Source organism: Peromyscus maniculatus, chromosome 14 (genome assembly GCF_049852395.1).
Source record: "Peromyscus maniculatus bairdii isolate BWxNUB_F1_BW_parent chromosome 14, HU_Pman_BW_mat_3.1, whole genome shotgun sequence".
Classification (NCBI taxonomy): Eukaryota; Metazoa; Chordata; class Mammalia; order Rodentia; family Cricetidae; genus Peromyscus; species Peromyscus maniculatus.
This window is the reverse complement of record NC_134865.1, coordinates 47370328-47384364: the sequence shown is the minus strand read 5'-3', so window position 1 is coordinate 47384364 and position 14037 is coordinate 47370328. Positions and strand designations below refer to the sequence as shown.

At 44.2% G+C, this 14037-nt stretch overlaps 1 protein-coding gene across 1 annotated transcript in view; it reads left to right on the top strand.

The window, feature by feature from the left end:
* The first annotated feature begins 7080 nt into the window (after window positions 1-7080).
* Window positions 7081-14037, top strand: part of Kcnh5 (potassium voltage-gated channel subfamily H member 5) — a 300402-nt gene continuing 293445 nt past the window's right edge. Inside the window, exon 1 of the mRNA XM_006973162.4 lies at window positions 7081-7632. Within this exon, the coding sequence (XP_006973224.1) occupies window positions 7560-7632 (73 nt within the window). The 5' untranslated portion in view covers window positions 7081-7559. The remainder of the gene's footprint in view (window positions 7633-14037) is intronic.

The window sequence follows — 14037 nt, the reverse complement described above, 5'->3', positions numbered from 1 at the left end:
CATCAAAGAGAATCTTAGCCGTGTCTAAGCAGTGGAATGACATATGCAGGTCTGTGCTCCATGAATACATGAAGGAGACAGCTATGGTGCAGGGTGAAGAATAAGTAGAACAGGATCTTGGATCTGTAGTGGAGGATGGTGTGAAGCAGGAAGACCATGAAGAAGACTGTTGCAAGAGTCCAAATGAAAGATGATGGGTCTGGCTCGAGCAGTGCCAACAGAGCAGGTGAGGAGTGGGTATGGTCCAGAGAGATTTAGGAGTGTGGGGAGGCACTGCAGTCACTGAGTTGGATTACAGGGTGGGTGGAGGTTGCATGCCCCATTCCTGGGATGGGACTACTAGCAAGAGCATTTAGATGGGCTGTGGGATGATGCATTTTGGGGTATGTTGAGTTGGGGATCCCCGTGGAATTGCCGTATGGAGAAAGCCAGCTAGTGCATAGAGGTGATGGGAGAGCTACACTGTAGGCAAGGGGTCAGTGCTTGAGGATTTAGAAACTTGTAAATTTCTGAATGTGGGAGTCTCTCATTTCAGGGTAAGGAAGAGCAATCACTGTTAGGCCGCATACTGACATGTATCCAACAAACCTTGCCAATAGTCACAGCAAGCAGGTGAAGAGGGAGTACAGATCTCCAGCTGACAGTTCAGATCTGGTTTTTCTGGCCAATGAATTTGTGGAAAATTTATGAGAAACATTGAGGGGTAGCAAACAGATTTCTCTATTTTGGAAGCCTGGGTGTAAGACTGTCCTCCTGTGCTATTCCAATATGAATGATATTGGTTAGTTTTCATGTGCTTTTATACTCACTGAAAGAGGACTCTGGGACCCTGTTGAGCCTCCTTGTCTTAGACTCAAGCATGTTTATCTTAAGTGTCTTCCTAAACTCTTTGTCTTGGGCTAGTTGGCCCCTTGACCCTGTATCGGACAGGAGGAGAAAAACAAACAGCTAAGAATATTAAAAACATTGTGCCCTTGAGAACAGCTAGAAGTTAAATATTTCCAATACAGGCTAAATTTGCTTATCCTATGGTATAAAAATGCCTGTCGTGGGAATGAGAAGGTGAAAGTTCATCCACAGAGAAGATCTTTTGCCCCCAAACCTTGCTGCTCATTAATTTACTTTTATTTGCTCTGTCAATCATGCCACGCTAGTAATTTCTGCTAGATATTGTAGGTACCCACTTTGATGATATTACCCATCTGATACTTGTTATTTATTTAATGTCATTCTCCAGGCAAACAATTATCTTATGTAAATATTATATTAACCAAATGAGGTAGACATTGCTATTCCCAGTTTACGGGTAAGGATATTCTGAACAGGTAGGTTCAATAAAATGCTAGAGCCATACAATATTCAAACCTGGTCTGATTAATTTAGAAGAATACTTCCAGAGGGAAGGAGGGGTAACAGAGTCACATACTACAAGCAAGTAAAGTAAAATAAGAATGGGAATCTCCTCACAGGGTTTGACAAATTAAAAAACGAAACAAAACACCACAACCTTGGAGTGGCGACATTTCAGGGATTGCAGCAGTAGAGGCTAGTGTATGGGTGGGTTAGGAATGACCAGGAGGCGGAAAGTGCCTTTCGCTGCCTGCTCCTCTGAGGTTGACCAACAAGGTATAGGAGAAAGAGAAAGCTAGGGACACAGTGAGCTAAGAAAACAAAAACACAGTCAGTGTTGGAGAGGGCTGAGGGATAGTCAGCAAAGTGGTATTTTCCAGAGGATGAGAAAACACCATCCAGAAGTGTGTTCGAGGGCTGGAGACTGAAGCTGTTTCCCAGCCACACAGGAGACGGGAAGGGAGGAGAGAACAAAGGCAAGAGTCTAAGAACTGACAGTGTGACACCTTCTCAGTGAGTCACATTCTGAGACAGGGAGGTGAGAGAGTGGCAACATCAGTGTGAAGAACCGGGAGAACATTGGTGTGAAGAGCGAGGAGAAGGGTTGAGAGAGCCCTTGTAGAGAGCTGAAGAGAGTGCGACTTAGGGCAAGCAGGTAGAATGGGCTGAATTGAAAGGGTTGACTTTGGAGGCCTTGAGCTTGCAGTGCAAGAGTCCGGGAGGACATGTGTTCTCTCTTGAGACGCTCAGCAGCTATGAGGATAGGAAGACCTGTCTTCAAGTCTTTGTTCAGCAGGTGAAAACAAAGACCAAATCCTTAGGAGCTAAAGAAGATCTTGACACATTGTTTAAATCCCAGGGGTCTTGTTAGATTGAGGCATTGCTGTAGATCTGGGTTCTCACACCTGATGGACATTGCAGTCACCTAGGTAATGTTACAAAGGAATTTATGTCTGGGTCTCATCATCAGGAATTATGACTTACCTGGTCTGTGCCATGGCCTCAGCTTTGGGATATTTTTATGAGCTCCTCAGGTGATCATTAAATGTAGACAAGGTTGAAAATGGTTGTTCCCCTATTTTTTTTATTCCTAAAGCAAATTCAGAATGTATGCCAGCAGAAGACAGTCACAAACTGTAGGATCCTAATGGCTTATTTATTTCATGCTTATATAATGCTCCTGGGTATAGGCTCTGCTCCTGGGCAGATGTTTTATTTATTGGATTCCTCAGTCATGGAGGCACCAGAAGAGGATCATGGGAAATGGATTCCTGGCTCTTATTTGCTCTTACCTGGAAGTAATAGTCATCACCACCTCCATTATATTTCAGTGATCAGCTATATTTGCAGGAACACACCCATGTCAAGGAGGAAGAGAAGGCAATCCATTGTCTACAAACTCCAGAGATGACCACCACCTAGAGCGCCTAATACGAATGAGGATAGGTGGCTTATGCATTTATTCTCATACACAGTGCTTCTTACCTGTTTATCTACACTAGGTTAGTTGAGGTGGGGAGACTCTACAAGATATGGGGAGCACCATTCCACGGGCTGTGGTCCTAGACTGTGTAAAAAGGAGACAGCAAGCTGAACACAAACTCTCTGCCTCTCGACTGTGTTGTGAATGCAATGAGACCAGCTCGCTCCCTCCAGCTCCTGATGCCCTGGCTTTCCTTCATGATGGACTATATCCTCAGAATGTGAGCCAGAACAAACTCCTCCCTTCACCTGCCTTTGTCAGGGTATTTTATCACAACAATGAGGAAAATAAGTTATACACTTGCCATATGTTTGAACGGCTATCAAATAAGAGCACAATTTATCTTCACAAAATCCTACTAAGTAGGTCTTTTTATGCTCATTTTTTAGAAGAGGAAATCATTCTAGGGCATATAAGCAGCAAAAGGAAGGTTGATTTCTGAGCAGTCTGAGTGTGGGGTCTGAGCAATGAGCCTTTGTACAATATTACTTGTCTACTTTGCACTCCACTAATAGATTCTGTGCTTGTGTAGTTGGGTTGGTGCGGAGGGAGAGGTCTGAGGTCTAAATGTAAGTGTGGGTCATGGTGCATGCAAGAGAATAAAGCAACGTTTGTATCTTTCATTGCTAGTGGTCTAGAAAGAGCATGGCATGAGACTTGGGGTGGCAGAGAATTGAAAAGATGGATGCCGTTGCTTAAGGAGGCCAACCCTAGAGGATGGCATGGAGAGGTCCTTAGGATCCCTTCCTCTTTTCTTTCCTAGCCTTCCACCCAAGCTTCTCTCTCACTCAGCACCTGCAGATTACACAGTGGATTTGTGTCGGCATAGCTCAGAAGACAGCCAAAGTGGAGAGAAGAACCATTTCTGTAGGGAATGGTATTTGGGCCATATGTACATAAGGGCTTACATATTGCCATTTCTAGAAAATTGAAACATAATTACAGACATTGTTACATGTGCCACATTAAAAAAAAACTTCAAAGGGGGACTCCTTTATGAAAGAATTCTTTAGGTGACCAGGAGTGATTACAAATCATCACTACTCAATAAATTAATTTCTAAGGCTTTCCTTTTACATGGTTTCCTATTAAATGGGAGCACATCTGCAGTTTACCCAGGTCATTCTGCTAATCCTGGAGGCAGTAGACCCTGCTAGAGGTCGGAACTCTTGGTCCTCACAGACAACACCTTTCTATTTACCATACCTCAAGACACAGAAGAAAAATCACGAGTGGTTCTGTTCTGAAATGGAATTTTGGTTATAAAATAAACAAATAATAATAATGAAAAAAAAAGCCTGTGACATTGAAGCTTTTAAATCCTGGCTCTCTCACCTGTTCAGTCCTGTGCTTTGGTCACAACATATGGACTCTGTCTGTAAAACCCTTTGAAAACGCTGCCTTGGCACCTTGCTGCAATCTGCCAGCGCACTCCTTAGGGCCAGGCAGTCCATATGCTGTTGCTGCTGTTGCTGCTGCTGCTCTGCTTCCTTCCACTGTGATTTGATTGGGAGCTGTTGGAAGTTGTTGCTAGGCGTTCCTCTTTCCCCTCGCTGTGAGAGTGATGTCAATAAAGGTGGCTGGATGCTGTTGACTGTTTCCACAGGCATCCAAGATCAGGTTATTACTGACAAGGAGCCCTGGCTATGGGTCAGGAGTCCCTATTATAGTTTCTCTGCCAAGTGCTCGAAAGTACTGTGTCCTCTTGAGTGAGGCACTTCATCTGTCTAGGTATCAGTTTTTTTTTTTCCTGAATGAAAATTTAAACCGGAAGATGAAGAAAAGTGTGTAACCGAATGTTTTGATATTTTGTAATGCCTAGCTGTTTTTGCTCCATACAGTAAGATAACCCAATTAAGGATAAAGAAGAAAAAAAGGCATGCCATTTTAATTAAATCTGTGGATGGAAATAAATGGGGACATTCTACAGTGATTGTGTGACTGCATCTTAATGGAGTCCAAAAGAGTTTCCTCTTTGGGAAGTGTGAGCTAATACACCTACAGAGAAATGATTAGGAACAGAGATATTTATATTAGATGGGAAATGCTGGGAAGCTAAGTCTTTAAATCAATACCCAGAGGCGAGATGTGGGCAGCTGAAGATGTGCAAGAGAACATATAGGCTGGAAATATTCCCTGTCAATGTTGATGATAGAATTACCATATCATGATAGGAGTCAAGGACAGAAACCTAGGCAAAAGATGTGTACATATTTTCAAACATTAGACCTGTATATTCACCACCCCAGGAATGGTTGAGTAATCTGGAATCTTTTGAGCACAGGTTGGCGGGGGGGGGGGGGGGGGGGGGGGGGGGGCTAGCAGTGAAGTTTGTGTTTAAGATTGGGGTGGCAGTGCTGGGTCTGGGTGTCAAGTCCTCCTTCTTATTTCTGTATCCCAACCCCATGTATACTCTAGCAGCTGCAGGGAGGGAGCTGTACTTCTAGGATGCATTACTGCCTCCAGCCTGTGGCAAGCTAAGCGCTTAGATTCAATCTGTGCTGGAGTCCCTTGTCATTTAACTAAGAACACCCCAATGTATTGAAGGGACATTCTGTCTATAGGGGGAAAACTTGCCTCCTCAGCACAGCACTGCTTCAGATGGAAAGCTAGAATAAACAAGTGTTATTCCACAATGTCTCGATTTGATTTTTTTACCGCCCCCCCCCGAAGGAATCTCTGCAGAACTAACGTTTTTGCTTCCTGTCTACTTTTTAGGTTTGCTCAGCTGACCAAGGTCTGGGTGGACAGTGGAAATTTCAGAGGAGAGAAAATTACCCTAGGGTTAAATCTGGATCCTAGTGTACATTTAACTCTCTGCTATAGATGGACACATAAAGTAGGGGGAGAAGGAAGAGAGGGAGAGAAGGAGAGAGAGTGCCCCTTTTCAGTCATAGCCCCCTAGGGAGTTAGTAGAGGCTACCCCATTCTCAGTCACAGCCTGCCCTCTGTTTTAGGAATCTTGACGGGTGATTATTTCTACAAAAGTTACCTTGCCCCTGGCACAGCCCGACCCCAGCAAAACAACATACACTCATTCAACTAACCTTTACCCTTTGTGCCCTGCCAGGGAGCCCTTTCTCTTCCCGGTGGGTTCTTGTCTCCACAGGCCCAGGTGGAGCCTCCAGAAAGGAAGTTTTGGCTTTGTCCTTCTTGGTGTGTGGCTTGTGTATCATATTTTGCCCAGGGGGCTTGTTAGCAAAAGACGGCAAAACTCCATCCTCAGCGTTCTTAGCACACTCATTTAGGGATAAGGCTCCCAAATTTGCATGTCAAGAAGTTCTTAGTGCATGTTGGTGCTGCAGTCTGGAGGCCAAAACAATGCCTCAGATAAAAGAACGCACTGCTGCAGCTCGGGCTCCCCTCTGTGTCTTCCCGCCCCATTCTTACTTGAGCAGTTTTCCCTTCTGTGTGGCTGTCCCTTGCTTTTAGACTGTTCCTAACGGTCCCACTCCAGTCCGGGTCCTGAACGTACAGAGAGGGCGGCCTCTCCCCAGCCTTGCGCAGCAGCTTTCTTCTCAGGGCTTGTACCACTTTTCCACGCAAACGCTGCCGATTGCTATCGCTCTTGTCTGAATTTTTCACTCTTTCCTAGGACTCCTAGCATCAAGCGAACTCTTTTCTGAAAGTTTGGGTAGGGGGGATCCAGCTCCCTGTTCTCCTCCTGCATTCAGCAACCCCGGGGAAGCTCCCCAGACGCCGTGTAGGCGCCCCCGCGCGCCACATCCAGCCTGGGGCTCAGGGCCATTCGGGATGCCAGCTCTGCGCTCATATTCCATCTGGCTCCTGCTCCAGATAGTGGGGTTTCTCAGGGCGTCGGAAGCTCCCGTGTTGAGGCTTCAGGCGCCAGAGTCCGGAGGGGGGCGGTAGCAGCGTCAGGTGGCTGCTCTGCGTCCCCGAGCGCCACAGAGTCACTTCCTACTCGGCGCACAGCCTGGGCTGGAGCAGGAGCCCTCCTGCACCTCGACTCCAGGACCGGCGTTCGCCGGAGTTGCCGGGGCTTGGGACAGCGGCGGGAGAAGCTAAGATGTGACCCCCTTCCCCAATTGCCATTGCCCTCTCGGGTGCCTGTTTCTGAAAACAACAGCCTGCACTGGCCAGCGAGCACTTGCCTGGATCTTCGTGGAGAAGGGACCAGCCACTGGGCGCTCGCAAAGCCGGGCAGAAGTTGGACTGCCCTGGGCAGCTGTGAAACAGCTGTGTGAGATGGGTGGACTAGGAGACTGAGGGAGCAGAGCTAAGGAAGAGGGTCTTGCCCTGGGCTAGGGGTGGGGAGAGGGAAGTCGAGTTGCTTCTCGCTCTCTCCCAGATCCCGGAGTCGGCGTAGAGAGAGAAATGCTGAGCCCGCGTCCGGGCTCCTGCCTCCGCGGCAGCATCTTCAGTAGCAGCCTCAGCATCAGCACCGGCGGGACAGCGACAGCGGGGGCGGCGCAGGCGCACTGTGCCCGGCGGAGCCTGCAGTTCCCCAGCCCCGTGTGCGGCACCGCCACAGTCTGGGCAGCGGCGGCCGGGGGAGCGCTACTACCATGAACTGCCTGGTCCTCCTCCCCAGAGCTGCTCATCCGGGTCGGGCTGGAGACACAGTCAGGGGACCCCGCCGCCGCCGCCGCGCCCCCTTTTCTTTCGTCTCCATCTCCACCACCTTTTCCTCTTCTTCTTCCACCTTTTCTTCCTGCTTCCCCCCCTCCCCCGCCGCGGATCCTGGCCGCTGCTCTCCAGACCCAGGATGCCGGGGGGCAAGAGAGGGCTGGTGGCGCCGCAGAACACATTTTTGGAGAACATCGTCAGGCGCTCGAGTGGTAAGGAGAGTTGCAGTTCAGAACAATCCCCACCTCCATCCCGACCACGGCGCCCCCATCCCGCCCATCCCATCCTTCTCCTAAGGGGGGAGGGGGTGTAGGCAGTGGTACCTGGTGGCTTAGGGTGGGTGGGGGCCAGGAAGGAGGTGGTGGAGGGACGTAAGTTGCATCTGCTTCCTAAGAGATGTGCCCCCTCCCACCTGTCCAGACCTCAGAGTAGGAGCTAGGGAAGCGGGTGGGAGAAGCGGTTCGTTAGAATAGGTTTGAATTTGCACTTTGATGATGAGTCTTTCCTTGTCCCATCGCTTCCCAAACAAGCTTCAAGAGCTGACTAAATAGCGTAGAGTCGGTTTTTGGAGGAAGCTTTCTTTTTAAGTTGGGAACGACTGGGAAACTGGCTGCTTTATCACATTTAAGTCCCTGGGATAGCTTTTGGACCCACTGTGCACATACGAAAGTATTCCGCGTTAGGGCGAGCCATCTGAGTTGATCCTAAAAAAGTCAGTGCTTGGAACATGGGAAGGCAGTTACTAGGACCAAATGTGTGTTTAAAGTTTCACGTTTTTATTTTCTTCATTTTGTACTGGTTAATAGGCTACGTTTCACCTATGTCACTCGAGCAGAAGGGTAGAAGCAAAGCCACGGTTTCTGTGTTTTTAATGCACTTGGGGAAAAGATTTGAACAACACCATTCTACCTTGCTCCTGCACAGCAAGGCTGTCCTGCCTCCCGAGTGTCTTTAAAATATCACCAGTTTATGCTTGGTCTCCTATCTTCTGGATTGGAATGACTATATGTTTCATATTTAAGTTCATACACTTTTTATCTTCTGGGATTATACATCTTCTAGTTGGGTTTTTTTTTTAAAAAAAACTCTTTTATGTAATTTTAAACTCCACAAGCAAACTGTGTGGACTATCACTTGAGGGTTTCTTTTCAAAATCTCTTCGTGGAGAACTCTGGGAAAGAGAATTCTGCACTTGGAGTTGAGCAGGAAAGCGGTCGGAAGGCTCTGTGTGGCTCCTGACTCCTTGTTCTGTCAATCACTGATGGAAATTTATGTGTGTGTGTGGGGGTGGAGGCTTGCACAGCAGACACGATGTGGGTCTTTTGTGTGAAAATGTGGTTAAATGTGGTACACACAAATGATAACCAATAACTAGACACAGAGATGCTGGCTCTGAGGTGGTAGCTTAGGCAGCGCCACTGTTTAGATTGGTGTCTCTTTGAAAACCAGGCTTGCAAATGCATCCTTGGAACTGGAGTAACCTAAGGAGTTTTCTTTAAATGTCCATCCTGGAGTTTGGTTTGGAGCTTTGTGACTCTTTCTTCCACTTGAGATCAATGTGTGGTTCTGTACAAGTCTAGGGCAGCAGTGGGGCACATTTGGATTAAAAAGAAAAATAGCTTATAGTGTTGCATGGTCACTTTAATCCTTGCAATATTTTTAGCCATCCCAGTGTGAGGTTCATGCGCACTTTGCACTTTCAGTTTTTATGACAATATAAATTAAAATATAAGTTTGTAATGGCACAGAATGTCCACTGCCTTCTTTTATGAATATCTCACACAAACCTAGAATACAGGGAGCATTGTTGTTTAAGCAATCCAGTTGCTAGGGGGCCTTCAAAGGTTATTGGAATCAACTATTTACAGAGACATGGTGATTTTCTTTCTGACTTCTTTTCTTTAGTTGTTTCTACTTCATACAGTTTGCCTTTTGAGAAGAGTTTTCAGGGAAGGTCTTAGAAGACCAGACCCATGGGCTCTCTGCCGCTCTCCTAGGTGAAGAGAAAGACCATGAGAAGCCCTGGATTGAAGCTTATCATTGTAGCATTGTTAGTGGAACAACCTTTTTAGGTTGGAACTGTGGGAAGGGTGTAGAATATGTTTCCATCAGATGTGGCTTGAAATGGAGACTTACATTGTGTGGCTCGGGCCTGTCTACTCCTGTCGCCTCCATTTTCTACCTACTAACTAACATATGAACAGTTTATCTTTTTTACACTTTGGGATTAGAATGGTTTCCTAGCTTAGTGCTTATTTCACTGGATAACACCAAGCATGCGTGAGATTGACCTGTTTTGACATTTAAGAGTTCCACCTTTCACGGTCTATGGCTAGCTTTGAAGAGTAGTTAGACACAAAAGCTTGGGATTTTTTTGGGAATGTGTTAGATATTTGGGGACGATTCATGTCTATATGTAGTAAGCACTGAAAACCCTCAGCAAGTATCTGAACTGGAAACTGCCAGATGTGGTTGGTCTACCCATCCATGTGGGAGGGACCTCCAGTTGTCATTTCGACCTGATTTGGCAGTGAAATTGAAAAATTCATCCTAAGAGATGGTTTAATTAAGAGTAACAGATGAAATTCCTTCCAGGAAGGATCCTTATAGATGGATCAGGATTGTCACACTGACGATTTAATCATTCACCAACTTAGCAACATCGGGAATGAACTACTGGCAAGGCTTTAGTGGGAAACGGAAGTCAGGGGGGCGGCATTTCCAGTCCATTGAAGAACTGAAGAGCCAGAGACTGATGTTCTATATTGACTCTCTTTCCTTCCTCGTACAATATCATTCTCTTTTGAAAGCAGATCTTGTACTGAAAGTCAGATAAACGTGTGTAGAAAGAGGCAGAGATAGATGTCAGGGAAGCCCACAGACAAAGCAGGTAGACAGACAGGCACCCAGATATAAAGACAGATACAAGGGAGGCAAAACCTGAATAATTCACAAAGACTGACACACAGAGAGAGAGACAACCAAAAACACATCCAGACAGAGACAGAAACACACGTAGACACTCAGACACACAGATACACACACGGGAAAGGAAGAGAGGGAGGTCAGGAAAGAAAGGAAGTGATAGAGGTACATAGATAGATAGATAGATAGATAGATAGATAGATAGAGAGAGAGAGAGACAGAGAGAGAGAGAGAGAGAGACAGACAGAGAGAGAGAGAGAGAAAGAGACAGAGACAGAGACGGAGACCAAGAGAAGAATGAGAATCAAACATTTGTATTTGTCCATGGGTAACTGGTGAATTGAGAGCTCAGGAAGTTAGGAATCTATCTATCAGACAACTTTCTGGTAATACAGAGCAAATGAGCTAGAGGGTGGCATATCAGCACACAGTTCTTGAAGCTGAGGATTTTGTAATCAAACTCTGAAGTCCTCAGCTGCAGTGCCTAGGGGAAAAATGCTACCTTCCATGCCCTGAGTGGCCACACAGGCTCTCCGCTGCTGTTTTCCTCTGTTTCTTTTTCTCCCCCTCCTTATCTAGTTGAGTGTTTTAAGCCAGAATTGCAGGTTGTTACTGGTGACTGTGTCTATAAAATAAAACAACGTAAGTCATTATGTAGGATAGATACATTTTATAGCCAACTTTAAAATGGGAGAAGCAAGGAATACTCCCCGTTAGTTTTAAGATTAAAGACTCGATAAAATAAATAAAAGGAATATGATAATTCTTAACTTGTAAACACTGAAAGCCTATTATTTTTCCCAGAATTTGTAAAGGTCAAAAGTATAAAGACAACAGGAGCATTTAGATAGGCATTAAAAATAGATTTTTGATTTTGATTGACATGTTTATAGGCTGTGGTGTAGCATTTCAATAATTGGGTACAATGTGTAATGATCAGATCAAGGAAAATAATGCATCTACCTACCTCTTTGAACATTTATCATCATTTTGCCTTAGGAATAGAATAGTCCTACTGGCTGGTTTGAAATATCAGATTGTCCACCATAGTGAAGTTTAAGTGTGTATTTGGCTATTTGGCTCAAAATGAGTTATCAAGAAGGGAGGGCTTGAGAACTGTGGGAAAGTTCCACAGCCCTGCTGTGGAAGCCACCTTTCCTGAGGAGCCATGGACCAAATCTGTGTTTGGCATCATCAGCCCCTCCTCTCTCTTTACATCGTCAATGTTCATGCAAGCTGTTGGTTAGTGTCAACTAGACTGTATAGAGATGTAAGCTCACATGTAGAATTAAATTCCCAAGAGACTTTCAGGTGGAATATTAGACAAAAACATTGTATCCAAGTCCTCAAGGTGCCCTTCCCTGCAGGCAGTGTATTTCACCCAGGTGCTCTCTCTCTGAATCCCAGAGGAATAGCCAGCAATGACTAGTCTGGGTGGCAGTAAATTACCTTGCCATTTTTGAAAAATTATAAATTGAAATCAATGTTTTTTGATGTGAAGTTATCTATTACTATTAAAGTACTATTAAAAATTGAGGATTTTTCACTTGTATGAAAAACTGGAAGTGTTTTTTTTTCTCTTTGGAAAAAAAGGACCCAGGAAAGAAGAAAACAGAGAAACGAGTGTTTTCTGAGCAGCTCATCTTTGAAGAGCTCCTCAGTAGATTCGATTTTCTATTTTTCTAGAGACAGCAGGCTGGGCAGGCAGTTCATTATCTCTGCCACCTCTCCCTTGCAAAAAAAAAAAAAGGATTCCAAAATAATTTTCATGCTGCAATTGATATTTAGAAACCTGGTGGTATTGTAAGAAACCCTCAGGTGAGGAAATAGTGATCTGTCTGGTATCAAAACAAAAAAGGAAAAACAGCTTAATTATGACCCAACCTGGAAGGAACAGTGTAAAGCAGACTCTGGTTTCTGCTGGCCATGTCAGAAAGTTGTTGATATTTCTTGAATGGCTTTCTGTAACATCTAAGACACTGTTGAGGAAATATTGATAAAACCACACATTGGTTTTGAAGCATCGGTTTACCCACGTCTTATAATGCGCCACTTTAATGTTGAAAGTATCAAAGAGGTTGAAATTATACTCACCACTTCCTAAATCATATTGACAAATAACCAAGAGCATCATCTCGCTCCTGAGCCTGCACTGCATTACATAATGAGCGCTGTGGACTGCTAGCTAAGGGCTGCTCCCCCCTGCACGCTATGGACTTTACCAGTGTCTGTCTTTCCCTGGATTCCAAAAGCAGCATGTATAAGAAATCCATTTACTTAAACCTCTTTCAGACAATCTTCTAAAAAAATTCTTTATGTTTATTTTATTTTATTTTTATTTATTTACTTTTTTTTCCATTATATATTTTTTTAATAGAAGGCAGTAGTAATGATTATTTTAACTGGTCATGACTGAGTGGATTTCCATGCAGAATCTTTCATTTTTACTCAACATTTATCTTCTACTTTCATTATAATGCTAACTTGGAGGATCCATGCTTTCATACTCCCCGGAGTGAGTCTAGGCAGAGGTTATGTGGCCACCAAGCTTCCATAGTTACCATTTACCACAAGAGGTCACTATAGGTTCTATCACAATTAGTGGCTAGCCAATATCTTTCCTTTTATTCTCTCTTCTCCTAGACCCTTTGATTTTATGACTGGGGGTGGGGTGATCTGCATAGTTAGTGCTTTTGCATGAAAGAAAGTATATTAAACATAAGACAGACAAGAAAGTCCAGTGATATGAGGTACTCACTTCTTTTAATTATTAAAATTTATCTAAATTAGTGGCAATTATTTAAGAGTCAATAAATATGGTAGTAATAAAATAGTAAACATTGACATGATATTGGCTAGCCACACATAATGGATACTTACAATGTGATATTCATAAAATATGGTTTAGACTAATAGGGAACTTACACTATCAAATGAAAACTTAATTAGAGCACACATTTCCAGTGTAATAGCAGTATATATGAAATACAAAGTTTTCAGAAAGGTTCTATGTGTATAATGCTTTATTCTAGGGAGATGGCTAAGTATTTTACTATTTTCGCAGAGTTTTTCCTCTAGCAGATGTTTTTATATAATTTATATTAGACTTGAGGCAGAGGTAGAGTCAGTTCATAACCACGCGTTATTGAAAGAGAGCTCACAGGTTTATAGTTGTTTCCACAGCCTATCTGTAATTCCAGCCTTTTGATGTTTCCCAAAATTTGAAAATAAAGTTCAAAGCTAAAACAAATTATCTTCAAAGTTCTCCAAGTTATTAAACTCCAAGAGGCATGATTAGGAATGTATTACTCTGAGAGGTTCAATTTCCTGTTGATTAGCATACACTGCCAGTGTAAGAGGCCAGATCTGGAAATATTTGATCAGATTAAGATAGCCATGATTCTTTTTTTTTTTGTTTTTGTTTTTTTGTTTTTGTTTTTGTTTTTCGAGACAGGGTTTCTCTGTGTAGCTTTGCGCCTTTCCTGGAGCTCACTTGGTAGCCCAGGCTGGCCTCGAACTCACAGAGATCCGCCTGGCTCTGCCTCCCAAGTGCTGGGATTAAAGGCGTGCGCCACCACCGCCCGGCTAGCCATGATTCTTAACATAATAAATTAGTATATTAGACATTGTCTTAGCATTTGGTTATATGTAGATACTAGGACCTAACAAAGTGACACATTTGTATGTAGCAT